The 27,403-nt window shown below is 43.2% G+C and overlaps 1 protein-coding gene and 2 non-coding genes across 3 annotated transcripts; 1 reads left to right on the forward strand and 2 right to left on the reverse strand.

Moving 5' to 3' along the window:
• Positions 1 to 117: 117 nt before the first annotated feature.
• On the forward strand, positions 118 to 26,550 carry LOC146990531 (cilia- and flagella-associated protein 47-like). Its single transcript, XM_085795233.1, has 56 exons — positions 118 to 414; positions 1,210 to 1,370; positions 1,496 to 1,611; positions 1,775 to 1,913; positions 2,084 to 2,168; positions 2,313 to 2,453; positions 2,625 to 2,794; positions 3,067 to 3,173; positions 3,808 to 4,034; positions 4,112 to 4,301; positions 5,115 to 5,343; positions 6,025 to 6,177; positions 6,263 to 6,443; positions 6,533 to 6,629; positions 6,724 to 6,940; positions 7,516 to 7,760; positions 7,877 to 8,007; positions 8,415 to 8,537; positions 8,635 to 8,766; positions 8,860 to 8,937; positions 9,502 to 9,813; positions 10,222 to 10,432; positions 10,569 to 10,654; positions 10,760 to 10,949; positions 12,613 to 12,823; positions 12,954 to 13,071; positions 13,451 to 13,578; positions 13,659 to 13,759; positions 13,851 to 13,979; positions 14,060 to 14,279; positions 14,770 to 14,841; positions 14,926 to 15,063; positions 15,173 to 15,254; positions 16,484 to 16,576; positions 16,673 to 16,838; positions 17,042 to 17,139; positions 17,487 to 17,603; positions 17,791 to 17,925; positions 18,031 to 18,143; positions 18,560 to 18,713; positions 18,798 to 18,886; positions 19,640 to 19,726; positions 19,842 to 19,906; positions 19,996 to 20,123; positions 20,358 to 20,448; positions 21,686 to 21,912; positions 21,996 to 22,131; positions 22,851 to 22,978; positions 23,062 to 23,127; positions 23,238 to 23,384; positions 24,097 to 24,285; positions 24,576 to 24,687; positions 24,767 to 24,814; positions 25,527 to 25,612; positions 25,726 to 25,901; positions 26,419 to 26,550. The coding sequence occupies exons 1-56, from the start codon at positions 271 to 273 to the stop codon at positions 26,528 to 26,530; spliced, it is 7,827 nt and encodes a 2,608-aa protein (XP_085651359.1). The 5' UTR covers positions 118 to 270; the 3' UTR covers positions 26,531 to 26,550.
• On the reverse strand, positions 2,913 to 2,984 carry trnad-guc (transfer RNA aspartic acid (anticodon GUC)). Its single transcript has one exon. It is a non-coding gene; the product is annotated as a tRNA-Asp (tRNA).
• On the reverse strand, positions 23,838 to 23,908 carry trnag-gcc (transfer RNA glycine (anticodon GCC)). The gene has a single exon. It is a non-coding gene; the product is annotated as a tRNA-Gly (tRNA).
• Positions 26,551 to 27,403: the final 853 nt, after the last annotated feature.

A 27,403-nucleotide genomic window follows, 5' to 3' on the forward strand; every position in this document is an offset into this window, starting at 1 on the left:
CTGCTGTTGCTCCGTCCACCTGGACCGCCCAAGGTTATAAAACGAACGCTACTACGGTGTTGTCGCCTAGAAACCACCTGAACCGAACGTCTGTTTAGCGTACGCTGCTGAATAGCAACGGTTAAAAAAAATTGACTATCGGTATGCGAGTAAAAAAGTCGTCATAAGCGCGTTAAAAATACTTTATATACACGTTACTTGGAGGAAACATTTCTGTGGTGTTTGTCACTTGAAAGTAAGTAGTAATTTATTAATTTATAAAGTTGCAACATGGCTGGTAACTGTGTTCGTGTGGAGCCACCGTTCATCAACTTCAACGATGTGAGAGTCGGGCAGGTTTACAAGACCACCGTCACGGCGACTAATGTTGGCAAAACGTCCAAGAAAATAGTAATTGAGAAGCCCACGTTGAAGGTAAGCAATGAGGTTTGTGAGGTGATGTTTAGAAGTGTCTAAAAATGTAAAAAATAAATAAATAAGAAACGTTAGGTACTTAATTTGTAGTTAATGATTGCTAAATTACTTGTTAGCCAATTAACAATTAACTAGCCTAGCAAACCATCATGCTAGCAGTTAGCCACACTTTAATGTTTTTATTTTTTTCATGCACTGATCAATTTTGAGATTTATGGAACCAAACCTTCCAGTTTTATTCCTTTCTATGTTCGGAAGGTTTTTACGGAGGGGTTTGTTGATATTTCATTCACAACCTGATTTATACAACATTTTGTTCCTAAAAACATGGCTAATTTAGTTTTTTAAAGGGCTGGTGACAATGTTTTCTCATTTACTGAGTGATAAAAAGAGATATACAAAATCCCTTCTGTAAAACCCTTTGACTCTAATATGTCAACATAATAAAACAAGAATTTTGAAAGTAGCTTTATTTTGGAAATGTATGCAAATTGGTGCATATTCAATTAGACAATGCATCATTTTCATATTCAAAACAGCAAACTTGACAAAACTTGTAAGTTAATACAAAAAGTAATTGTCTTAATCTGAGTAATAAACTTTGGAAGTTTCAAGGTGATATCTGTTAGTTTAATTTTTTTACCCTATTCACCTGTAATGTACCACGCCCAAACAACCTATTGTCAAAGCTTGGGAGGAGTGGAGGATGTGTAAATATTCTTTTTACCAGGTTTATTTAACCTTTTTATCACTTTATCAAGTTTCTGCTGTCTCTGCTTTTGTTTTCTCCTCCAGTCTTTCAGGTTCACAGCAACCAGTCCATCCATGGTTGTTGTGGCCCCTGGTTTGTCTGTGAGCGGGTTGTTAGAGTTCACCCCAGATGAGGAGGAGGTGGTCAGAGACTGCCTGCTGGTCAATATAGATGATCTGGAGAGCTTTGAAGTCCCATTACGGGGGTAAGCAGCAGGCCACACATACTGTATCATGACATACATTCAAGATACTTACAGCCAAAGATATAGAGTGAAGTGAGCCATGTTTGTTTTTCATAAATACACTTGTTCTGTATCTTCTCCTCTAGGTTTCCCAGGGCCTGTTCTCTGCTGATGAACCCACTACTAGACTTTGGTTGTATTGCTGCCAACAGTCAGATAATTTGCAAACAGCACCCTATAACCAATCGAGGATCAGCACCAGGTAAATCGGGCATCTCTTCCCACACCTAGAAATCCTTTTTTTGATCATATGAACTCAGATTACCACCAAATTAAGACGTATGCTTCTCCTGACGCTCAGTGAGAATCGAAGGAAGAGATACCTAGAGTTTGTGTGTCTCTGTGTGTGTTTGTGTTTATTAAAGGTATGTTCCAGGTGCATTACGCGGGCGACCCCTCAGTCAGACTGTCTCCCTGCAGTGGAGTCATTGCAGCCGGCGCCACCCAGTGGCTGAAAGTTGAACTGTGCACAGACAGACCTAGGCTGATCGATGAGATGGCTCAGTAAAACAACATTAAAACGTTTTTTTAATTGAAATTCACAACATTTTCTCATGAAAGAATAATTTAATTTAATCATGTGTTAAGATAGAGCAGACATAAATTGACAATAGAAACTTTACAATCCGTAGGAAATTGATGATTTTAAGTAACAGCTGTTGACTCTGTCGTAGGGTAAATCTCCAGAATCGTTTTGCTGTAGCTCTCAGTATCAAGGCTGAGGTGGTGGACCAGCAGCTGGAGGTTTATGACATGCAGGTACTTTAGTGGTTCAGTCAGAATAATGACGATGATGATAATCTATTGATTGTTGTTATTTATTTTACTGTCCAAGTGGACTTGAAGTACAAGTTCTTGTGAGCATTTCTGTCTCTAAAAACATAATGTCATGGTGTCATACAGGGCGCTCCACTCTCCTGTCTGTGGTTTGGTCCTGTTTACTTCGGGACGTCCCGTGTTGAGCATGTGGTTCTGAGAAACGCTGCTCCCGAGGCCTGTGACTGGGTCTGCCTGCTCCAGGAAGCTGCTGCCGGGACTGAAGTGGTGAGTGAGTGTTTGCTGTTAAACCTCTGCACAGCTGTTGTGCAGATAAACATGTTTGTAAGTGAAGAAACGGGTTAGTTAGGTCGATATTAAGGGAACGTTTGTCACATATGAGTTAAAATATGAAGGTTGCTGATGAGTATGGGGGTGAAACAAGGCTTTTCTTTGCAGGGAACAGATCTCCACAAGAGCACCGACGCCGCCCTGCTGGAGGGAATGCAGCGCTGCAGCCGGCCGAGTCAGGAAGTGTCTGAGCTCTTAGCGTGCTTCCCTCAGCAGGGCCGTCTGGGCCCGTATGAGGAAACCACTGTGGCTGTGCGCTTCAGCCCCGTCTGCAAGAGGTATGTGTAAATGTGAAGGTGGTAATGTTGCATTTACATATAACAAAATAAACATAAACAGCACCATAAGAAATACCACACATACCAACTAGTTAATGGTAAAAAATGAAAAAGCCAACTCCCCGTCGGGGAATCGAACCCCGGTCTCCCGCGTGACAGGCGGGGATACTCACCACTATACTAACGAGGAAGCTGTGAGAGGTGATGGGGTATTCTCCCCTCTTGTATAAACCACTGCCGGGCCATTGTGTGTTTTTCTTTTTTCTTTTCAGTGCTGCAACAAAGAAGAGACGTGAGTCCTCGGCCGGGCGGCAGGACTATTGTCTGTTCCTGCTGTTTGAGTCGGTGGGGGGCAGACACGGCTTCACTCACCACAATGGTACTCACACACACACATACACACACACACACACATTCATGTTGTCCAGATAAGCTCAGAGGGCTGTTGGTGAATCTAACTTTATGAACTGACTAAATAATTCCACTAAAACCACTAAATCTATTTCAATTTAGTGGTTTCACAACAAAAGTATATATCTTTTTTTATAACTATACTTAAAACCATTGTAGATGGATGAAATATTTATTAATGATCATTGTTTTGTGGTTACAACATTTGACATTTTCAGTCCTACTTTTGTGAAAAATAGTTCAAATGACATTAAAACCAACATGTATGAATACAAAACGTATGTGACGTAACACATCTCATGCTTTTAAAACAGTCTTTTCAAGAAATTTCCTCAATTGGAAAATAATCCCTAAAAATATTTTTAAGTTTAAGTTTTGTTTGCACAGCTGTAGAATCAACAAAATAAAAATGAAATGAAATAAAAAAAATAAATAGAACATGTGTGGATGAGGTAGAAACCCACTCTGGGCTTATCTTTAAACCTCACCTATTAAAAGTAATTACACAAATAACAAAAAAACAAAAAAAACAAAAATTAAGTGGAATTAGCACACACTGATATATATTTGTATAAAATCTTTTATTCTGTGTGTGTTTGCAGGTAGCAGCAGTGTGGAGCTGGCGGTAGCCGGCTCTGGGCTGCCGGTGTCTCTGCTAGCGAGTCCTCAAAGATTTGATTTCCTGACCTGTGTGACGGGACAGCGTGTGGATCTGCTGTGTGTGCTGCAGAACCTCTGTCCTCAGCTTCCTGTCAACTTTCACTTCCGCAAGGTGGCACATTTCTCCACCAGGCCCTCCGCAGGCACCATCGCTCCCGGGCAAAGCCAGGTAAGAAGAGTTGTGTCAGTTGTGTAGTTTTTCTCGACAACAGAGGAGTGAAGCGTTGTCTCTGTTGCTCTCCCCAGGATGTAGTTTTTTCTTTCACTGCGCGGCAGCAGGGGAGCTTCCGTGTGCGCCAGAGGCTCGACGTCGTGGGTCGTGTTGTTTGTTTGGATGCAACTGAACTGGAGCTGCGCAGCTTCCACACCATCACTCTGCACCTGTCTGCTGTGGCCCTCAGTCAGACCACACACACTGTGCCCAAACTTAATTCTGGTGAATATTGAAGAAGCAACACTTATGAAATCAAATCAGAATTTTAATCTGTCATACTGTGTAGGGATTTGGGGAAACACCTATAAAACTAACTTCCAACCTATTTACATCATGCAAAAAAGGGCCATAAGGATAGTAAATCATGCAGGATACAACCACCACACCAATAATCTGTTTATCAAATGGAGAGTATTAAAGTTTGTTGACATAGTAAAAATTAAAACTGCACAGATAATATACAAAGCCAAGAAAAATTTACTCCCTAATAATATTCAAAAAATGTTCAAGGAAAGAGAGGGGAGATATGACCTAAGAGGGAAACTTAACTTAAAACAACCAAGAATAAATACTACATTAAAAAGCATGTGTATCTCAAACAATGCAAAAACATAACACAATTTAAAAATAGATTAAAACATAGTATGATAGAAAGCTATAAACAGGATTGAATAATTGGGTGTTGATTGCAACTGTAATACTGTTAAATTATTTATTTATTGTATTTTTTGGCTACATTTGTTAATTATTGGATACTTGTTTCTTTCTATGACTCTGAAACCATGAAGAGCTCTAATGGATTTAATGGAATATTAAATTAAAGGGTAGGCATTTATAAGCTAGATAACTTCAGCTTTAGTCTGCACCTTCAGCTTTAGTCTGCACCTTCAGCTTTAGTCTGCACCGATCTATTTATGAACTAGTTGAACTAATGATGGTTTTATGGAAGGTTGACTGACTGTGATTGATGCTAAACTGTAAATAATTTTGTGTTAAAGATCGAATAAAAAAACTACTACTACTACGTTCCTGCAGGCCTCACTCCAGCAGTGACCAATCCAACCGGGTGTCAGCCTCATGTTCGGACCAGTGAGCTGGCGCGATGCCACGCGATGGCCCGCGCCGCTGTCGTCAGCAGCAACAAGACAAGACTCCACATCCACCGCAGGGAGAAGAGTCAGGAAACGGAGGGCGAGGAGTTCCTGGCCTTCCCTAACGACCGAGCAGCCAGCATCAGGCCAGCCTCTTCACGCAGGCAGTACAGGTAACACAGAGCATCACAAAGTTCAGTTTATTAATTGAAATGATTTATCACATCATGACATCAGCTATACCAGAGCTCAGTTTGACTTTTTCAGACCCCACCAAGGATTTCTTTCCCAATCCTAGTGAGAAAACTATGGACATTGAGTTGATGAGTGTTTCCAGTTTTGGACCTGTTGTCTTCTCTGGTGAAGGACAGATGGATAGTGACAGAGAATTGTTGTAGGTGTGGTGTAAAAACAAAAAAAAACATGTTTTTGCGTTGTTCTATGATACAATTGATGATACATCACTTAATTTCTAAGCATGTAAGATATTATGTCATAGATAGGTTGGAGCCATAGACTGCACATCTTTAAATCAGACTTCTGGGAGAGAGAATGAGAGAGAGGAATAAACATAGAAACAAACTGGTTAAATGTACAAAATAAGCTACAACTGTCTGAAAAGACTTCTCCAAAGCATGAATGGGACGGAGGATGTGTTGGCGTGATGTCCGTCATACTGTAGCAGCTGAAAATGTCCTGGAAAAGTGCTGGAAAATGATTTCAAGAAAAGAGTCGGAACCCTGTTGAATATTCTTTTAAAACAACATTTCCTAATCCCCCTCCAACACTCAATTTGGAAAGTTGTTGCTGGATGTAGAAGTCTGTCACAACACTCGTGTCTCTCTCTGCCTCAGGACCATCTTCACCGGTATCCCGCGTTACATCTACGAGGACACCTGCTACGCTCTGAGTGAAAACGAGAAGGAGCAGAAGGAGCGAAATCGACAGAGTTACAAAGACTTCATCCAACAGCTCAGACAAACACGGCTGTCGAGCATCAAGGAGAGGTAGGTCTTCATGAGATACGTCTCAACTGCAGAGTGAACGTAGCCTAAAACACGTGCATCTCTGCATGTGGTCGGTTCCGAACAGGAGACAGCGAGACCAGACGGAGCATGAAGTGGACATCGGGATTGTTCCAGCTCAGGGACTCGTTCCGCCTCAGCTCCACGTAGAGAGCAAGAAGAGCTCAGAAACAAAGTCAGACTACAGCGCCCCTTCCCCGGGAATGAAACGCTGCTGCCTTGACAACAGGACATCCATCACCCGGCAGGTCGACAGTCAGTTATTAACAAATTCCACAGCGCAGGATGTCAAAGGTCTTTTTTCAATGGTCTGTCTCCTGCATTCACACTCCTGTAGGTTTCAGAGGTGATGAATGCTGTTCCCTCCAGCAGCCAGCAGGTGGCAGACTGCAGCCGGACACTGACTCCTCAGGAGCTCTACCAAGTCGTCATAGGTGGTCCAATCACTCTTCATAATACAACCTAGTGTTTTTGTGTAATTTAATTGTGAATAATAATCAGTTTAATCTTCTCGTTTCTCCTCGTTAGGGCCAGTGTTTGTGGACTTTGGCGAGGTGTGTGTGCAGTCGAGGTGTGTTCAGAAGCTGGAGCTGACCAACCACCTGTCAGTGTGTGTGTGGGTGCAGCTAGACGTGGACTGCCCCGAGATGCAGGGCTCCTCGCCGCTCTCCCACGTCTTACCGCCCGACTCCCACAGCACCTTACCTCTGACGTTTCAGAGCAGCAAGCTGGGTCGCTTCTACAGGTCGGAGGAGGCAGTTTATTATTTTATTGTCCAAAACATAATAACAGTTTAAATGCAGTCTTTACATCTCTTGTAGGGGTGTGCCAAAAAATCGATTCACATAAGAATCACAATTCTCATTTACTGTAATACGATTCAGAATCGATATAAAATGTCCCAAAATCGATTTAAAAAAATTAAATAAATGAAACAAATCTGCTGCTGTCTGCCTCCATTTCCTTAGAATTTAAAAGGCAGCATGTTTAACTGCACTATTTTTAACTATTAATTTTTTTACATAAGCAGTATGTGATATTGCTTTTATGCAACAGTTTCAACAATTCCATCTAAGCATGGATAAATGTTTAAAACTCAATAAATGTGAAAAAGACACTTTAGTCATTCTGTCTTGCAAAGCAGACTGGAGTAGATCATGAGGATCCTTTGCACACCGACAGACTGAAGCCGAAATCATTCGAAATCAAATCGTTTTGAATCGAAAATCGATTTTGAATCGAATCGTAGCCCCAAAAATCAGAATCGAATCGAATCGTGAGACAGTGAAAGATTCCCAGCCCTAATTTCTTGTTCCCCAGACCTGTGTCCTACTCTGTGAACCAGCAGCACCGCGGTCAGATCCTGGTCCAGGCCCAGGTCGTCCCTTTGGCTCTGGAGCTGTCCACCACGCTGCTGCTGCTCCACCCCACCCCCAACCTCCTCGCCCAGTCCGGGTACAGAAGTGCAGTCACCCTTCGAAACCGGTATAACCGCGCTGCAGAGTTCACATGGAGACCCGTCGTCACGGAAAACGGCATCCTGTTCTCTATTCGTCCGGCTACAGGTGCCACACACATCCACTTCTCTTTAAATGGATAGTTCAACATTTTGACAAATTGGCCCATTGCCATAAGCGCGTTATTGTGCAGTGATACATCTCGTATGTTCCTTCCTCTGCAGGTGTGGTGGAGCCGTACAGGGAGCTGGACTGCGAGGTGGTGTGGCATCCGTCTTTCTCTTCTCCTGCAGAGGGAGATTTCGACTTCTGTGTCCACGAGGGAAACACACAACGTCTGCACTGTGTTGCTAAGGTCTGTCCCGTGCACAACAACTTCATATGATCTCTGCTTACTATTTGCTTACTATTTTAAACATCCATAGAATTTTCTTTTTCATTATGCACACAAAGAGATTTGTTCCTTAACGGAGAAGAGGATAAACTCTTCAACAGCTACGTATCTGTGCTTTACATTGTCTACCTTGTGTATTATCATCTTTTTATTATTTCCTAGTATTTATTATGTCTTGTTTGATTGAATGCACTTTTACTGAGGGTTATTTTAATCTTGTTGCACTTTGTGAAATGAAAAAATAAGAATCTTGAGTTTTCTTATTTTGTGCTGTCTGCTTTGTTTTACTTACTTTCATTAAACGAGTGGTTAAACATAACGCAGAGCCATGATGTAATATTATTATCACGTTTCTGTCCCTCTGGCAGCCTGGATCCACCCGTGTCCAACTGGCAGAGAAGCAGCTGCTGTTTGGACCCGTTCCTCTCAACATGCCGTCTGTCAGAAACGCTGTTTTACACAACACTGGACAGAACCATGCGTACTACCAGGTCAACACACACACACAGCTGGTTTTGATAGTTGTGAGCATCAAACAAACTAAATACCCAGTTTCTCCATCTGCGTGTGTGTGTGTGTGTGTGACAGGTGCTGGATGTGTGTCCTCTGCCAGGTCTGGTGCTGAGTCCATCGGAGGGTGTGGTGCCTAGTGGAGGGCAGACTGTGATTAAGATCCACCTCAGCCCCGACTCTGTCATCAAGTTTGACACCAGAGTAAAGGTACGAGAGTGTGTGTGTGTGTGTGTGTGTGTGTGTGTGTGTGTGTGAGAGAGGGAGATGAGCTGACATTAACTGTGTGTGTGTGTGTTCCAGATCGCTCTGAGGGACATGGCGTCTGTTGAGCTCAGAGTGGGCGGCTCAGTGGAGCCTCCAGATATAGACATCAGTGTGGTGAGTTTCTGTTTTACCACTTTTTCTAGAAAATTTTGACTTACATTTTTTTTTACAGTATATATATTTTTTAGAAATCTTACCACTTTTTTCCCAGAAAATTCTCTACAATATTTCCAAAAATTCACGGCACTGGCCCTAATTTGAACGTGCATTGACTAAAAAAGTAACATTCTTCAGTCTCAATACAAATATTTGTGTATTTCTGGTGTGTACTTCTGGTCCGTGGTCTAATTTGTGTCAATTTCTGGTCCTTGATGTAAAAAAAGTTTGATGACAGTGTGTCACTTTTTGATGACAATGTGTACACACATATATCATCTTATTAACTCAACTCAAACTAAAATTAAAACATTAAGAATCATGTTTATCTTTTCTCCCAAACATTTTATTTCTCCAAACTAAGAGAAAGGACTTTTGCAAACGCCACGTATTTGTTGTTCAGTACATAAAAATATTGGAAATTAGTTTCTGGTCTTCTTGGCTTGTGAAAGAACTCAACACTTTTTAGTTTTAAGTTTCATGCTGCAATGAAAAATGTCACCTCTTTGGGTCCCGTTTCAGTCCCATTTCCAGTTCCACGGTGTCTATGCTGGCTCTCGGCGGGCGATACCGTTCACTCTGACCAACCGCTCGTCAGCTGCAGCCCAGGTCACCTTCGACCTGTCACAGTATGCAGACTTCTCTCTGCAGCAGCTCCCACAGCCAGCAGCACGTACGCATTCATTCACACACACAAATGGCTTTGCACATATCATTGCATTGCTTTTCTTGACTTTTTTTTTTCTCCAAGCAGAGAAGGAGCCGGGTGTGAGTGTCATGGAGGTGCAGGCAGGTCAGACAGTGGACTGCTCTCTTATCTTCACTCCCACCCAGGTGAGATGTTGATCAGACATCTTCCAAGAGCAGCTATTCTTGTTTATTTTTTATTTTACTTTACAAAACTGCTGCAGTCTCTTCTTTAGAATTATTGTCCTCCTTTTTATTTTGCAAACAACATGACAGGGAGAGCGGCTTCTCGCTCTCATGTTAAACAAAGGTTTTTCATGAATTGAATTGAATTGAATTGTTAGGAGATGAAAACAGTCAAGCACTGTACAAGTGTGTGTTAAGTCATATAAAAGTTTATATTCTGGGTATAAAACCTGCTTGTTATCTTCCCTAACAGCGCTGACAACCAGTCTTTCTTATGCAAAATGTTTCTTATCTTGTACCCTTTAAGATGTTTGTAGCAAAATGCGTATAAAGTACTTGAAGGACAGTCAGTGTGATGTCATCCTGCAGGGAGCCACTTATGACTTTGACCTGCCGCTGACGGTCAACGGTGTGAGATGGCCCACCGCTGCATCGTCTCCGTCTCTTCTCCCCCCTCTGTCCTCCTCCTCCTCCTCCTCCTCCTCCACGCTGTCGGCCTCCAGCTGGAAGCACATGGTGAAACCGCTTTCCGTCTCCGCCTCCATGGTGACGCAAAGGTCACGGCATGTACAGGCCACAGGTGAGTGATGATACGACACCTGTGTTTTTAAATGTAGCTTTTCTGCTGGAATGAAAATGTGATATTCACATGTCACTAAGTCTCTGCAGCTAAATGGGACGTTTTTGTTTCTCTTCTTGTTTTGAATTTTTTTTAGTGCTGTGCGCTCCATTGGAAATGTCTCCCACTAGTCTACAGTTTGATGTGAACCCTTTGGCACCACATTTAGATGTCTACACCAAGGTATCATCAACTGTCCTCTCATTTTCATTTCTATCTTTTTCTATCAATGACACTTTTTTTATTCTCTGTGTTGCTGTTATTTTCTCATTGTGTCTCCCTACCTAGACCGTGGAACTGAGAACAGGGTGTGGAGAGAGTTTGTGTTGGCGAGGTCTGAGCAGGCAGCTCTTACACTGGAGGGTAGAGGACAGAGGAGAGGGAGAGATCTGTACGGTGACGCCGTCATGTGGCCGTCTGGGACCCGGCCAGTCCGTCTGCTTAGCGGTCAGCATCAGACCTGAGGCTCTCACAGCAGGTGGGAGATGATCACACACACACACACACACACACACACACACACACACACACACACACACACACACACACACACACACACACACACACACACACACACACACACACACACACACACCGATGAAGATGGACACACTTATAAACACACACTCTGCTATAAAGTTGGACTAGGGATGTCACGATTATAAATTTTCTTGGTACGATTATTGTCAGATAGATAGATAGGTAGATAGATAGAGATAGATAGAACTTTATTGATCCCGAAGGAAATTCTTCTGCCCGGATGCTCCAAAGGGGAATGTGCAAGGGAGATAAATAGGATACAAAGGGGAAGTATATGATAAAATGTATCCTACAATGTCTAAAACAATAGAATATACCAGCGGTACTCAATAGGCGGCCCGCGGGCCGCATCCGGCCCGCCGAACCTTCCAATCAGACCCGCGACTGAGTTCTACTAGTTTACATGTTACTGTATACTGTATTTCTCGGGCTCCGTGCGCCTGTAAGTCAAAGCGCTGGGACATGGAAACACGCGCGCTCCGTTTGTGTGTGCCTGTGAGGCCCGGTGCCCTCGGCCTGTGTCTCTCCTACTGTTTCCCACTGAGCTCTGCCTCGTTTGACAGGTGAAGGAAGCCCATGTGTGGAAAGAAGTCTCCTCCGAGATGTAGAATGTGTATTATAGAAGAGAAACACACATTTCAGGACCAATGACTTGTATCCTCAGAACAGAGTCAGACGTCCTGTGATGGTCAGGTCATATTTAAATTGAAAATCACAGGGCATGTCTGAGGATACAAGTCAGCAGTGTAAAGCTCCAGCATGATATGTAAATGATGATATGATAATGTCAAGATTTTTCATTTTATATCATACAAAACACCATGAAGTGTATAAATAAAAATGATGTGCTTACAAGTAAAATAAAAATATTTAAATTATTAGACGAAAAAGGTTAATTTAATTTCAATCTAGGCCTATTTGGATGTGCGGCCCCCAAGGTGTCTGTTAAGAAAAATTCTGGCCCTTCGACAAATGTATTTGAGTACCCTTGGAATATACGCTACAAGTATTTAACCTAGACATAGATTAAATACTGTGCTACTTAATTTAAGTGCAATACATAATTTAAAATGATATAATACTAGTGCAAAATGCCAAGGGGCCAAAACATAATTTCAGAAATGAGGTGTGTTGTTGTGCTTAAACGTAATTTATGTTCCCCTCTTAGAGAAGGGAGAGGAGTTAGGCTATATAATAAGTTATAATCACGATTATCATGATTATTATATTAAATATTTTTTACAATTATAATCATTGTGATTGCATTACTAATTATATAAACAAAATATTCAAAGTATCTATTAATATAGGACCAATTATTAATCCTCCAGAGGAAACGTTTGAAGTTTTTTTTTCTTACAAATAACGCGCTAACATTTAAATTCCTACCAAGTCAGTGTTACGTCCAGTAAATTGACGTAATTTAACGCAATTACTGTGTATTTTCCGGCACCATCTTTTTTGGAAAGCGACAGTATTTAATACCGCGGTTAACTGTGAAAACAAGTAACGGTGACATCCCTAAGCTGGACATTTGAACTCACTTCATTCTCTGACCACATGTAACATGTTTCTCTGTGTGTCTCCTCCCTCCCTCCCAGCGTCTGGCCGAGTCGTCAGACTGCCCCTCTCTCTGCACCTGGAGGATGAGGGTGGGGAGGGGGAACATCTGCCCTACCGAGAGCTGCTCGTCACGGTTACTGTCCAGCTTCCCAGTATCACCGTCCGCCCCCCTCTGCTTTGTCTCACCCCGGTACCGCTGAGAAGAAATGTAACGGCCACACTCACCCTGCTGGCTGCAGGATACACCAGGTCAGTTTACAGAAGGAGGGTGGATTGTTGTGTGTCTTATGGCAATCCCTCCATCTCTGTGACTGATGGATATAAACTACAGTATATATATATACTTACTTTCTTTGCTTCTCTCTTTCTATGTCTGCAGTGGAACCAGGGTGTCAGCTGAAGTGGATGAGGTGGAACTGGAGGATGGGACAAAGATGCAGCCTGTTGCCATCAGCTTTCCTGGTGGTAGCTTCATCCCAGCTCAAAACCAGGACCAGGTAGAGTCCCTGCACTCAGACCACTTTACATTGTTATTTAAAAAGCTACAAGAATATGGAAAGCTGTTTTAACCATAAATCAATAAATATAGCCATGAAATGAGTCCCGAAATAAATAAATTGGATAATAAATAGATAAATATGTATAAAATAAATTAAATGAAATATAAATACATAGATTAATATATATATTTATTTTTTTTGCATGACAGTTGTTTTACTCTGAAAGGGTCAGATAACCCCACCCCCTCATTTCAATATTGCAGCTTGAAATAAAAAGAGCAGCGAAATACATATGACATTATGAAATAAAAGTATCAGGAAATAAATAAATGAGGCGTTAGGAAATGAAAGTCTCCTGAAAAAATTGTCCACACAGACACATCCAGTCAACAGCTACAGCCAGGAGGACAACGTGACCTCTCTGACCTGCACCGTGACCTTCTGTTCTGCTGCTCCTCTGTCCGTCTGTACAACTATCACTTTCACTGACCACTTGCACAACAGGTAACATCTTGTTGTATTTTAATTTAACATTTGAAGTTGAGTCAGTTTTCCAGCTTGTTTTCCTCTCTGACTCCCGCCAGGTTCAAGGTGAAGTTGTGTGCTGTCGCTGACAACTCTCTGCTGACGGTCTGGCCGTACCTGGCTCTGCACCGCTCTGAGCAGCAGATCGTTCTCAAGACTGGTATCGTGTTACAACCTCAAACACACATCCCTAAACCTAAAGTATTTTCAGTGTTTAATGTGGGAGACTTACCGTACTGTGTGTCATTTAGGAGGCACAGCGGTGGAGGCGATCCTTCAACGCTGTCACACACCGAGTCCCGCTTCCTGCACCGCGTCGACATCCACATCCTCCACCACATTCGACCACGTCAGCTCAACGAACCAGAACTCGTTATCAGGTCAGAAAGTTAAAAACGTGCCTCATTTCTTTGCATGTATATTGTTGCTTGAGTGCATCTACGTCTGCTCTCTTTTCCAGGAAGTTACGGTGTGAGCGGTGAGACCAGCAGGGACGATGATGGCGAGGTCTCTCCAGACAGACGGACCCTGGCCAGTTTAGGCATCCCAGAATTTCCTGCTGCCACCTCAGACGAAGGGCTGTATCGGCAGAGTGTCGTCGTGGCTGTGGAGAGGTGGTTCAGTCTGTTCGGCTGGCCGAGCGGACCGCGTCCCGTCTCTGTCCCTCACACACTTCGGAGGTAAACTCAGCTCAGGGAGTGACCCACTAAATGACAGCACACGCAAACCGCAGTATTTAAATGGGGGTTTACTTTTAACACACCTGAAAAACTGCTTCAGTTCGCTGGAATGACCCCGATGCGAGGAAATGCAGAGATATAAGAGCTTTTGCCCGGGCAGGTATTAAATAAATAAAAGAAAAAAAGCGGTGCCAGACAATACTTGCCTTTCAAACGTACTAAATAAAGACGCAAAAACTTCCACCGCAATCTGTTTCAGGTTTGGTAAATCACATTGCGTGCGCTAAATAAATCTATTTGCATCTACGCGCTAAATGCATTGCGTATGCTTTTTTGCCTGTTTGAGAGACGCAATCCTCAGTGCACCCGGTTAGTAGATCAGCTAGCACATTTTTTTGCGGGTGACATCAAGTTTGCACACGTTTTTATACAAGCAATCAGGCCCTTTGTTTTTTTTACCGTCCTCTCCATCCGTTCTCCTCTCAAACAGAGTTGTGTGCAGAATTCAAACGAATCCGTCCGGTGGTCGAACCTACCGTGTGAGTCAGAACAAGGATCACAGGTGAGTCTGAGGAGAAAACTCAATCTTATTTCACAGATTTCTCCCCAGATGCAGCTGACTTCATCATCATATTACCATGTGTAGGTCTGTAGTGGACATGCTTCATCACCTGAGCGGCTCACTGATCCCTGGCATCCCTCGCTGTCAGACCTTCTCCACCGATAAAGACCAGCAAACTCGTCAGCTACTGCAGCAGAATGAAGCGATGCTGGCTTTTCTCCGGTAGGCTTCATACACACACACACACACACACACACACATTACTACATTACTGTGTCTGTATGTGTCAGAGTGTCACTCCTCTTTCTGTGTGTTGTAACGATGTGTTCAGGGCGCAGGGAGCCGCTCTGCACCACATCAGACCAGAGTATTTACTGGACGTGCAGGAGTTCAAACACTGGTGTTCCCAACAGGTACAAACACTCACACAACCATCCAGCTACAATCAGGTCGATGCCGACACGCAAAAAACATACGTTGGTACCTGCTTTTGAATGAGAACAGGGCTGCAACTAACAATTATTTTCATTATTGATTAAAGCAGATATCAGTGGCACGGCCGTTTCGGCTAATGCTGTGTTCAAGGCAGGCTTTTGAAACCGTAAGTTACAGCTTCAAGTCACAACTACGACTTGGTAGCGTTCCAGGTAACCCGTAGCTCGTGTTTTTACCGTCCTGTTGTCTGTGAAAGTTCCCTATAACGGCCACTCGTAACTTCCGACCCGTGAACTCGTACCAGATCGAACTGGTATGACTTCACAGGAAGGAAAAACACAAAGTACGAGTTTCCTTGAACGCACCATGAGTTAGCAGCCCCCGCCCTTGTCAGGCATCAATTGGTCCTCGTGCTACGTCACCACATTCACGCGCATCCCTTGGCTGCACACACAGCCCTTCATGCCGTTCTCTCCCCTCATTGGATAACACTTGTATCCCACAAGGAAAATTTTCTCCTCGGGTTACAGCAGAGCAGAGTGACGGAGAGACTCGTGTTTAGGCTGAAATACTTCATGTAAGTGATTGCTGACGGAAAATAGGACTATTTAGGACTTATATTAACAAAAACATTCCACTGATATCTGCTTTAATCTGATTAGTTATTTGGTCAATAAAATGTTAAGAAATGTTAAAAATATCAATCAGTGTTTCTCAAACCACCAGATGACGTCCTCAAATGTCTTGTTTTGTCCACAAACCAAAGAGAGACTCAGTTTATTGTCATAAAGGAACAAAGAAACCAGAAATATTCACATTTAAGAAGCTGAAATCAGAGAATTTTGACTTTTTTTTCTTGAAAAAAACGACTCAAACTAGTTATTAGATTATCAAAATAGTTGACGATTCATTTAATAATCGATTATTGTGCACATTAATTGATTAATTGTTGCAGCTTGTTGACGACTACATGACTTTCTGTTTGTGTTGAGCCAGATTCACCATTTTAACTCTGTTTTTACTTCATGTTTCTGCTGCTCTTTAAATTCTGTGCAGTGTGAGAAGTTGCTGAAGCTCAGTGAAGCTTAAATACAAGAAAGTTTGATGTGAAATTGTTTTTTTTAATAAAGTAGCCTAATGAATTTAGAGGCACATGGGATCTACTGTTTTTAAAGCTTCTTGTGTCACATGTGTTTGTGTCTCTCAGTCAAATGATGGAGGGAGTCGGGACTACAGTGGTGCTGAGTACGAGTCTCTGAGCCAACGATCGTGGACCGATGTGCTACTGCAAATATACAAGGTGAGACACAGACAGGTAGCAGGCAAACATCTCTGACACTGACAAATCTCTGTCTCGTTGAATATCAGTATTGAATATTCCTCTGCACGTTCCCAGGTGTTGGTCTTGGTTCGCGTGTCTGTGAGCTGCCTGAACCAGGAAGTAGACGAAGCCCTCCCGAACACCTCGCGGCCCCTGGTCAGCAACGTCTACTCGGCCTGCGAGCTTCGGCTGCTCTCGTGGCTCAACAAGCACTACGAGGACAAGAGGACAACTACCTGGGGTACAGGGAACAACATGGACACAACCTTTTTTTTCTCCTCTTGGCTCGTCGCTGCTCCTCCTTTACATTCGATCGTATCATTTAAAATCATTTTAACACATGTTGCTGCTGCAGGTTTGAGGAGGTTAGATTGTTTTCCTTCAGTGTCTGTCAGTGTCTTCCTGTGCACTGAGAGGTTTTTTCTGCTTGGTCATGGTTTGCAGGTGACGTCCCATCAGCCCGCTGGATCGTCAACTTTGACCTTGACATGACGGACGGACTGGTGCTAGCTGCTCTGCTCGCCGCCTACTGTCCTTACCTGGTCAGTATCTGTGTGTGTGTGTGTCTGATGGTTAATGTCCAAAACCCAAACTTTGAGTTTTGATAAGCCAAGTTTTTTTTTTTTTTTTTAAGTATATTTTTTGGCTTTCCATGCCTTTATTCGATAGGACAGTTGAGAGTGTGACAGGAAATGGGAGGCAGAGATGGGGGGAATGACATGCAGGATAGGGCCGTCCGACGCGGGACACAAACCGGGGCCACCTGCAGCGAGGACTATAGCCTCAACACATGGGGCGGGTGCTCTACCAACTGAGCTAAACACTGCCCCGATAAGCCAAGTATTGTTCAAAGTCTGAATATTACACAGTTAACCCAGTTGTTTCTTAGATCAGCAGCCACTTGTGGAGGATGTACACGGCCGCCAGCAGCCTGGAGCAGATCCTGCACAACAACATCATACTGGTCCAGTCCTTAAATCTGCTCTCTCTCAACATAGATATACAGGTAAACATTTTTATTTTAGATATTACTTAGTAAAGTTGAGTTTGTGTAAAAAAGAATATTCACATTAGTCAAATCAGATATCGTATGGACTTTACATCTCCAAGCACAACTGAATCATTATTATTGAGTTATATTATGCCAGAGATTATGCACCACTTCCTGTGTGTGTGTGTGTGCGCTTGCTCAGCCCACAGACTTGTCAGATCCTAATCCAGTGCAGATGTTGATGCTGTGTGTGCATCTGTATGAGCGGCTGCCTCAGTACCTGCCACAGGAAACCATCACTCTGTCAGGAGGCCTGCACGCTTCCATCACCAAGCTGGTAACACCCCCACTGCAGACCGATTCGATTGTAGAATTGTTTTCTGACTGATCTCTGTGTATTTTACTTCTGTATTAAACTTTGTGTGTGCGTGCGTGTGTACAGGTGCGACTGAAAAACCCATCTTCTAAGGCCGTCAAATATCAGGCCTTACTTTTAGGAGAGCAGGCCCATCTCTTCTCCCTCCCTGGTGGATCTACCGTCACCGTTCCTCCAAGGTGCATTACATAACACTGAAGCGTACTCTCAGGTACAGAAGAGCAGTAGGGCCAACAATTTTTTTTAAAGATTCTGAGATAAAAACTCAGAATTTCTAAGAAAAAATGTCAGAAATTCTGAGTTTTTATCTCCATTGTTGGCTCTAATGCTCTTCTGTACTCTCAGGTATCACTGTGCCATTCTTACACTTAATTTAAGTATTTCTATTGCTACTTTACACTCAGCTGTAGCTCATTAAGATGCACTATTTTCCATCCATAGCTTCATTTTCAGAATTGTTCAGCAATGTTAGATTCTTCTGATGAATTGGGAGGTTGCACAGTAAAAAAAAAAATAGTTTCTGTCATTCTGGTTTCTCATTGAAGAGAAGTTGAATAACCAGAGCTCTTATTGGCTGTGGTGGTTTTGTTCACAGAGCGAGCGCTGAGCTGAGCGTCCAGCACAGCTGCTCCTTCCTGCAGCCAAAGGAAGCCTTCCTGCTGCTCATCTCCAGCTCTTCCTTTGGGCTGTGTGGCGTCCCTCCTCTTGTCTTCAATCTAAAGACCTGCGTCAGTCACATCACACCCACCGTGAGTATTATAATGAACTGAATGCGCTCTCACTACAATGCAGTGTGTGCACGATATAACAATGAAAGACTGTGTCTCCATTAGAAGACAGTGAAGTGCAGGTGTCCGTGCTACCAGCAGAGAGTGATCCAAATACCAGTAACTAACCCTTTCAACAAGGAAGCTCAGTTCAGGTAGGTGTTTGGACGTTAAGGTGAAAGCTTAAAGGGATAGTTCAACATTTTGGCAAATTGGCCCATTGTCATAATCGCTATAGTCATAGCAGTAGGTTCGTTTGTCAGTGCAAGCTATTTTTAGAACGGCGGAGCAGAGCTGCGAGCTGCTCAGAGCTACGCTACGGAGGCTCATGGAATTTCTTGGTTTTCCTCATCAAACTCATCAAATACACAATCCAAAAACTCCAAAACGCTGTCGTGGACAAGTTGTGACCTGCACATTCACCACGCTATGAGATAATAACAGAACGTTACCAGACAGAGTTGTTTTAGAGGTAAATACAGAGACTGTTTGATGAAAAACTGTCCCTGAAGGCAACGTGCATCAGCGGTTTTTCATGAATTTCCCTCTAAAACAACTCTGTCTGGTAACGTTGTGTTATTATCTCATAGCGTGGTGAATGTGCAGGTCACAACTCTGTCCACGACAGCGTTTTGGAGTTTTTGGATTGTGTATTTGATGAGGAAAACCAAGAAATCCCATGAGCCTCCGTAGTGTAGCTCTGAGCAGCTCGCGGCTCTGCTCCGCCGTTCTAAAAATAGCTTGCACCGACAATTAAAGGCAACAAACCTACTGCTATGACTATAGGGATTATGGCAATGGGCCAATTTGCCAAAATGTTGAACTATCCCTTTAAAAACATGGAAAACATCTAATTATGTGATTATTGTGTTGCTAAATTAAAGATTTCCGCTTGTGTGTGTGTTCAGGGTGGTGCTGGTGGAGTCTGCCTTTAACCCACTGGAGCCTGAGAAGAAAAAAGACAGGCTTGTTCAAGAGGCCTCCTCCAAAGCCCAGTAACACACATTAACACACACACACAGACACAGACACAGTATTAACACACATTAACACACATTAACACACACACAGCATGGTCAGGTTGTGTAAATGTGTGTTTGCTCTTTGCAGCGTAGAGAAGACGACTTCAGACAGCAGCAGTGGACAGGACGCTGAGGGGCAGCAGTCAGCTCTTAGTCAGTACTGACCCTGTGCCACATACGTTACGTGAATGCTCTGCTTTTATTGGTCGTCTACATATTTGTGTGTGTGTGTGTGTGTCCAGAGGATGAATTCCTGAGCGCTGTGAGGAGCGTTCACCTGAAGCCAGGTCAAGCAGACACTCTGAACATCCACCACCTGCCCTTCTGCCCCGGCACCAAATACTGCTCCGTGCTGCTCATTTGCCCACAGGTCAGTGGGTTTTTAAAAAATGCAGAATATTAACTTTCACTTCTGAAGTTGCAGCGTTGAAAATATGCACTCAATAACAATTAGATTAATGAAATATTTTGTATACACACAGACTGTGAGAGCTTTTTTTAATTCCTCTGTGTCAGGGATTAGGTTTAGGTTTAAGTTAGCGACCACAGAGCTTCCATTACATTGTGTACAAGATGAGCTCACTCTATCTCTGTGTCCTTGCAGGCTGGTGACTTGGTCTACGTGGTGAAGGCCACAGCAGAGCTGCCTCTTCCCTCCCCTCTCACAGCCAGGCCAAGTTCTAACATCGTCTCTGGTAGGACACAAATGTTTTTTTGTTTTTTTTCCTTTAAAGGGACAACGAGGAGTTTCTCCATCGGCAGAACAAAAAATTCCGCGACAATAAAAAAGTCTCATATTGATGTGGATGAATCTACGTTACCCACACTTGTTAATGGGCCCATTTTCGATAAATATATTGTTTTGTCTGTATCATTATTTAGTTATTATTAGTGGTGACGGAAATGCTGGGCGAGCCGACCAGCGTTTCCTTACTTTCGGTTTCGCGGACGCTGCCCAGCGGGTCATGAGAGTAACGCCACCGAATTGCCGTTTATGGTCGGAACTACGACGGTATCTGATCATCTTCGGACCTCTGACTTTAATTCTTGATGAATGAAAACATGAGTCTGTCTTCCGCCGGTCAAAGAATTTCACGGTGCACGCGGAGGCTCATAAATGTAGTGTGAAAACGCTTAGCTTTTCCAAAACTCCTCATTGTCCCTTTAACCAAACTTTATTAAAAGCTAAGTTAAAAACTATGCAAGATTTTTACCTTAAAGGAGACATATTCTGCCCCTTTTCCACAAATTAAAATAGTTCCCAGGTCTTAAAGACATATCTGTGACATGCTTCGGTCCAAATACCCCAATGATCAAACATCACAGCACTTTTCATCCTTACATCCTACATCATTGGAAGACAACTGAGGGAACAGCTCATAAAACCACATGGATTTCAACCTCAGGAGCCTGAAAATTACAGATTTTTTTTGTCAATTCTCATATTTTGGAGGCTGGAAGGCAAAACAAACACGCAAATATATGATAAAGAGCCTTCAGAAAGTGATATTTTGATAATATGTCCCTTTTAACTCAGCTCCATGTGTCCCTTGTCTCCAGCTCCAGAGTCCTAGTTCTGGTTAAATCAATGACTTGTAACTAGTTCCAGGGAGAATGGAGGCTCTCTGCCTTCCACCTAGCGTCTCTTGGCTGAAAACCAACCTTGTAAGATCAGAGCCTCCGACCCGGTGTCCCAGCTCTCGTCTCCATGGCGACACCGCCACACAAACGTAACGCACTAACCCGTAACCCGTAATCTCTTGTTGATGACAGATAAGACTACACAGATATACACATGGTAACATGGTAGATGATAAATAACCTTATCCACCGCTCCATGGATTGATTTCTTACCGGCTTCGTTGTTGGAAACTAATGCACATGGAGGAGAGGAGGGTTTATCACGATGTTGACGTTCTGCTCCACCATCAGACCCAGCTGCATGTGAGCCGGTGTTGAGCCTGAGCTGTGAGGTGCAGCAGGTGTGTGAGGAGGTGATGCGTGTGCCGCTGATCAACGCGGCGTGGGAGCGAGCGCTGGCCATGTGGGGTCAACACAGCATGAGCGCCGACGAACACCGGAGGAGGATCCTGACGCACACGCTGTGCAGCAGCACCGTGAGGGCCACCACGGCCATACGCAAGCTCTTCAAACAGCAGGTACTAACACTTCAGGGATTATTTTCTCTGTCGTATGTATTTTTTAAACCTCTATCACACCTTCTGTCTTCTGATTGGCCCAGCTGACGACAGGCGCTGACAGCAGTGAAGAGCTGACGTACAGCGTGGTGGTTTCTTTGCCTCAATACTTCACTTTACCCAGCACTGTCAGAATACCTATCAAAGAGGACACGGCTATGCCCTGGGGGGATCCTGCAGGTACACACACACACACGCACGCACACACACACAAACACACATTTTGTCCTTTTGATCCACACAGTGAAGAGGAAAAGGAAGCAAAGAAAACAAAACTAGGAAATAAAATTTATTTTATACTAGTGGTTGACAACCTTTAGCATTAAAAGAGCCGTTTGGGCCCTTTCCCATCATACAGGGGGTAAAATTAACTTTTTACCTCATCAGCCAATGGAAAAAGCCTGGCAGTTGAGAATACGACTGCCTCTCACTGCTCCTTCTGTTTAGGTTTAAACTAGTCTGGGAGCAACAACATGACTTTGTTTATGACCTTACGGGTTATTAAAGGTCAGGGCTCCAGACTGTCCCTACATGGAGGCATTTTGCACCTAAAATTTGAGACGGTGCAAGTAAATTTTTCATCTACTTGCGCATGTGCAACCAGTAAAATTGGCTGTTTTTTTAACACTGATGATGAAACATGGAAGGGGCAACTCAAAGAATGTGGAATCTGCCATGTGAAAATGTGAATATTTGCTTTGATTTAGGTCAATTTACAGTGTGCGCCCCTAAATTTTCTGCAAAATTTAAAGTTAGGCGGCCCCAGTGCTCCTTGTAAATAAAGTTATTTAAACCGATACTGACCCTCAGAACAGTGACTGCTTCCTACACTTCTACACTCTATTTTTTGTGTTTATTTCTCCATGTTTATGTGATTGTCATGATGTAAATATCTCCAGATTGTGGCTGTGTGGACGTGCCGTTCCGGTTCCAGGCCGACTGTGTGGGTCTGTTTCCATGTCAGGTGGTGCTGAAGTCTTCCTGTGATACCAGGGTCTACATGCTGGAGGCAGCGGTTACTTCACAGGTACTGTTATATATGAACTGGCATTATTTGCATTTATATTTTTATCGATGTTTAGATCATTGAAATCTCCCCCGTGGTCACAGGAACAGACGGCTCACCTGGACTTCAGTTCTCCTGCTCACTGCTCCATCACTCAAGACATCCCAGTGGTGAGGGCCGTCATCAATAACCTACTGTATGTGTGGTGAGTTCAGATGAAGACAACAGGCCTGTGTGTGTGTGTCTGTGTGTCTGTGTGTCTGTGTGTGTGGACCCACAGCACAATGAGACCCATAAAGACTGGACGGTGCAGGCTGAGGTGTGTGGTGAAGGATTCTCCGGGCCCAAGTTTTTGAGTGTACCGGCCGGGACAAAAGCCTGCTACCCCCTCTGCTTTCACCCGACGGCGGCACAGTCTGTTGTCATGGTAACGCTCCCTTTTCTTTTCTCTTTTTTTTCAATTCACTGCTTCTTTCTTTCCTTGTGTTTTCTTTCAGTCCTTTGTCACATTCTTGCTATTTATTTACCCTCCTGTCTTATTGATACACCACATAAACTCATTCAGATTATTAAGGCGAGACACTACAGGCAAAAACATTCACTGATCAATTATGAGATTTTACATATTTAAACATAACATTTGACAAAACTTGTAATACAAAAAATATTTGTCTTAATGTGAGTGATAAACTTGGGATGTTACGTGGTGATAACTGTTAGTTAAAATCTTTATCCCATTCACCTTTAGTGTCTCAGCTTAAGTCTTTATTCATCTTCTCTTAAAATGAACCACCACTGTTGCGTCCTCCCATATACTGGATCTCTCTGCCTCCAAACAGCAGCTCAACATCTGGCCTGTGAGGGAGGAAAAAACATGTGTTGCATTGGCCGGGAATCGAACCCGGGCCTCCCGCGTGGCAGGCGAGAATTCTACCACTGAACCACCAATGCATTGATGTAGACTAAGGAAGAGGGTGGAGCCTAAATAGGAAGCAACCAGGAAGTGTCTGTGTTTGAGTTTCATGTCGCCTTTTCTTCCCCGTTTCCCCGTCTGTTACATTAAACAGACTCGTTGTCGTTCTTCTCCTGTGTTTAGAACATGTAGATTCTGGACTTTCACCCCCTTTTTCCCCTCTCAGGGCCGACTGTCCTTACACAATCAGTGCAACGGCAGCGAGCATGTGTTCACCCTCAGAGGAGTGGGCCAGCAGCAGCAGCAGCAGCGCCCCCTGCCTGTGGAACACTTGGTATTACACTGTCCTGTCGGGGAAACCACACACACTCAGCTGCACGTCCCCAACTACAGCCAGAATAAAGTCACTCTGAAGGTACGAGCTCACACACACAATGATTAGTTTTAATCCTGTTGGGTTGAAATGAGCAATAATGAAAACATGGATGTGTTTCCTGTCTATTAATCCATGTATAATCTCAACCCTTCTATGCACAGTCAAGTTATGTTCTGTTGTGTTGTTATAGAGATATTCTGCAAAGCACTGAGCGTTAAGAGCGTTAAAAAATTGTCGAACACAGAATAACAAACTCACCTGTGGACTGACTTTGTGCAGCATTTTTAATTCCTTCTCTCTCGCTCTGTTTCTGCCTGTGTGTGTGATAGGTTGTCACTGATCTATCTGCAGTAAGTGGCGCACCCTCCTTGGAGATTGAACCTGGTCAAAGTGCTCCATACACCGTGGCTGTATCACCATGGAAACGCGGGAAACTGACAGGTGATTGTAGCTGTGTTTTGTGTTTGATATTGTTGCAGTTCAAATTAAATGAACAGTTTGCTTCATCTTCAACTTGCAGGTTGTGTGTCGTTTGTGGAAACTGATGACGAGGCGGACAAAGACGAAGGTGTGTGTTGTGTTCTTTAAAGGGATAGTTCAACATTTTGGCAAATTGGCCCATTGCCATAATCCCTATAGTCATAGCAGTAGGTTTGTTACCTTTAATTGTCGGTGCAGCACACACACACAGTCTTAAAAGGATAGTTCAACATTTTGGCAAACTGGCCCATTGCCATAATAGTTTTAGCAGTAGGTTTGTTACCTTTATTTGTTGGTGCAAGCTATTTTTAGAACGGCGGAGCAGAGCCGTGAGCTGCTCAGAGCTACGCTACGGAGGCTCATGGGATTTCTTGGTTTCCCTCATCAAACTCATCAAATACACAATCCAACAACTCCACAACGCTCTGGTGGACAAGTTGTGACCTGCACATTCACCACGCTATGAGATAATAACACAACGTTACCAGACAGAGTTGTTTTAGAGGGAAATTCATGCAAAACCGCTGATACGCGTTGCCTTCAGGGACAGTTTTTCATCAAGCAGTCTCTGTATTTACCTCTAGGTATCGCGTTTTGGAGTTGTTGGATTGTGTATTTGATGAGTTTGATGAGGGAAAAACAGCTTGCACCGACAATTAAAGGTAACAAACCTACTGCTATGACTATAGGGATTATGGCAATGGGCCAATTTGCCAAAATGTTGAACTATCCCTTTAACTTGGATCGGTTCTTTAGCTCACACTGGATTGTAATGTAAAGCATGTGTGCATGTCATTCAGGACGCTACGAGGTGAACTTCTCTGTGGAGGTTTTCTGTGAGCCGTCTGCGCCTGTCCAGGTCATAGATGTACAGTGTGCTGCTCAGGTGTGTGTGTGTTTGTGTGTGCTACAGACACACTCACTGTAAACCCTCACACATGATGTCATTATTGCAGGTTGTGTCATGTCATGTCATGTAGTGAATTGTGTTCCTACTAGAGCACCGTTGCCGTAGAGATCGGTGTGAATAACCCGCGAGGAGAGCTGCTGATGCTGGACGTGCAGCTGCAGGGAGACGACCTGAGTGGAGACGAGAGTGTTTCCATCCCGCCACAAGGCGCTCGCACCTACACAGCCGTGTACTCGCCGGTCCGAGCAGGGAAGAGCACAGGCAGGTGAGACTCGCCGCTACGGATCGCTACGGATTCTGTACTTTTATTGGTACCGACCAAATTCCCACTGAACAATTTAAATCATTGACTGAAAAACAGCCGTCCACCATTTAAAAATCTATCTATCTATCTATCTATCTATCTATCTATCTATCTATCTATCTATCTATCTATCTATCTATCTATCTATCTATCTATCTATCTATCTATCTATCTATCTATCTAAAACATGAAATACTCTTAAAGGCTGAGGAGTTGTGATGTTGAGGAAGAAATATCCAAATTTCAGAAGTTTTGACTTTATTTTTTACAGACAAAATAACTTTAATTACCTTGTAATACACACAAAAAGTACCAAAAACGTTTTATACTAGTACCGTATCAGTTCAAATGTGAATGGTTCCCATCTCTACTCACCACCCTGTCGCGCTTTATCTGTCTATTTTTACTGTAACACCATGTTGTGAATGAGTATTTATTTGCACAGGTTTGTTTTTTGTCTTGTGTTGTTTTCTGACAGTGTGGTGTTCCAGTCGGAGCTGGTGGGGGAGTTCTGGTATCAGCTGGAGCTTCATGCTCTGCCCCCCCCGGTCTGCTCAGATGGAAAACATGTTGTGATTCTTACACAATAAAATCCACTTTCTCTCCTTCACCAATTGAATGCTTTTAATTTGAAATAGCAACATTAGATCAAATGTGCTACATCACTGTAAATAGTGAAGCTGCATTCATACAACATCACTAGCAATGGCAGTAAATAGTATAAAAAATCGTGTTTTATTTATGACAATCTGAAGACCTCTACTGAGAAAAACATTGAGGGAGAATACTTTAAGCTGGTAACAAAATAAATCTACATATTCAGCACTAAATGGCAGCAGGAATGTGGAGCTTTCAGTCTTCATCAGCCTCTAAATGGTTCGACACAGGTTTGTTCCTTTTTCACTTCAATGCAGCATCAACATTGTTTTATAAATGTTCACGTGTGTTCGCCAGTGTTCGTTTCATTTAAACAAATTGCATTTTTTTGGGATGTGTGCGAAACTAAAACAATTTGCTACAAATCTGCAGAATTTCTTTTAAATGCAAGTGCATACTCAGGTTTAACCCAATAACTTGTAAACTGAAAATCAATTTGTGACAACATTAGACTTCTGATGTTTTGATTTAGTTTTATTCATTATTATTATTAATTGTGACGTGTAAAACTGGTTGAAAGACCATTATTTGCAATTTCTGTTATCTGTCTGTTGATAGTATTGATTGATTGATATATAGTCGAGGAAGATAGGAGATGTGGAGGCAGAGAGAGGAGGAAAGACATGCAGCAAAGGGCCTGAGGCGGGGTTCGATCTGGGCCCGGCTGAAACGAGGACTACACGGCGCCTTTCTAACATTATTTGCGATCCAACGGCGCCACCTAGTGGCAAAACCTAACAGGGTCTTCTCAGCGTCATGATGCTGACGTTGATGTGCAGGTTTCTCCATATTTGTTCATTACAAAT

The sequence above is a fragment of the Trachurus japonicus genome, chromosome 2 (assembly GCF_045865225.1).
Source record: "Trachurus japonicus isolate A0001 chromosome 2, Traja_1.0".
Lineage (NCBI taxonomy): Eukaryota > Metazoa > Chordata > Actinopteri > Carangiformes > Carangidae > Trachurus > Trachurus japonicus.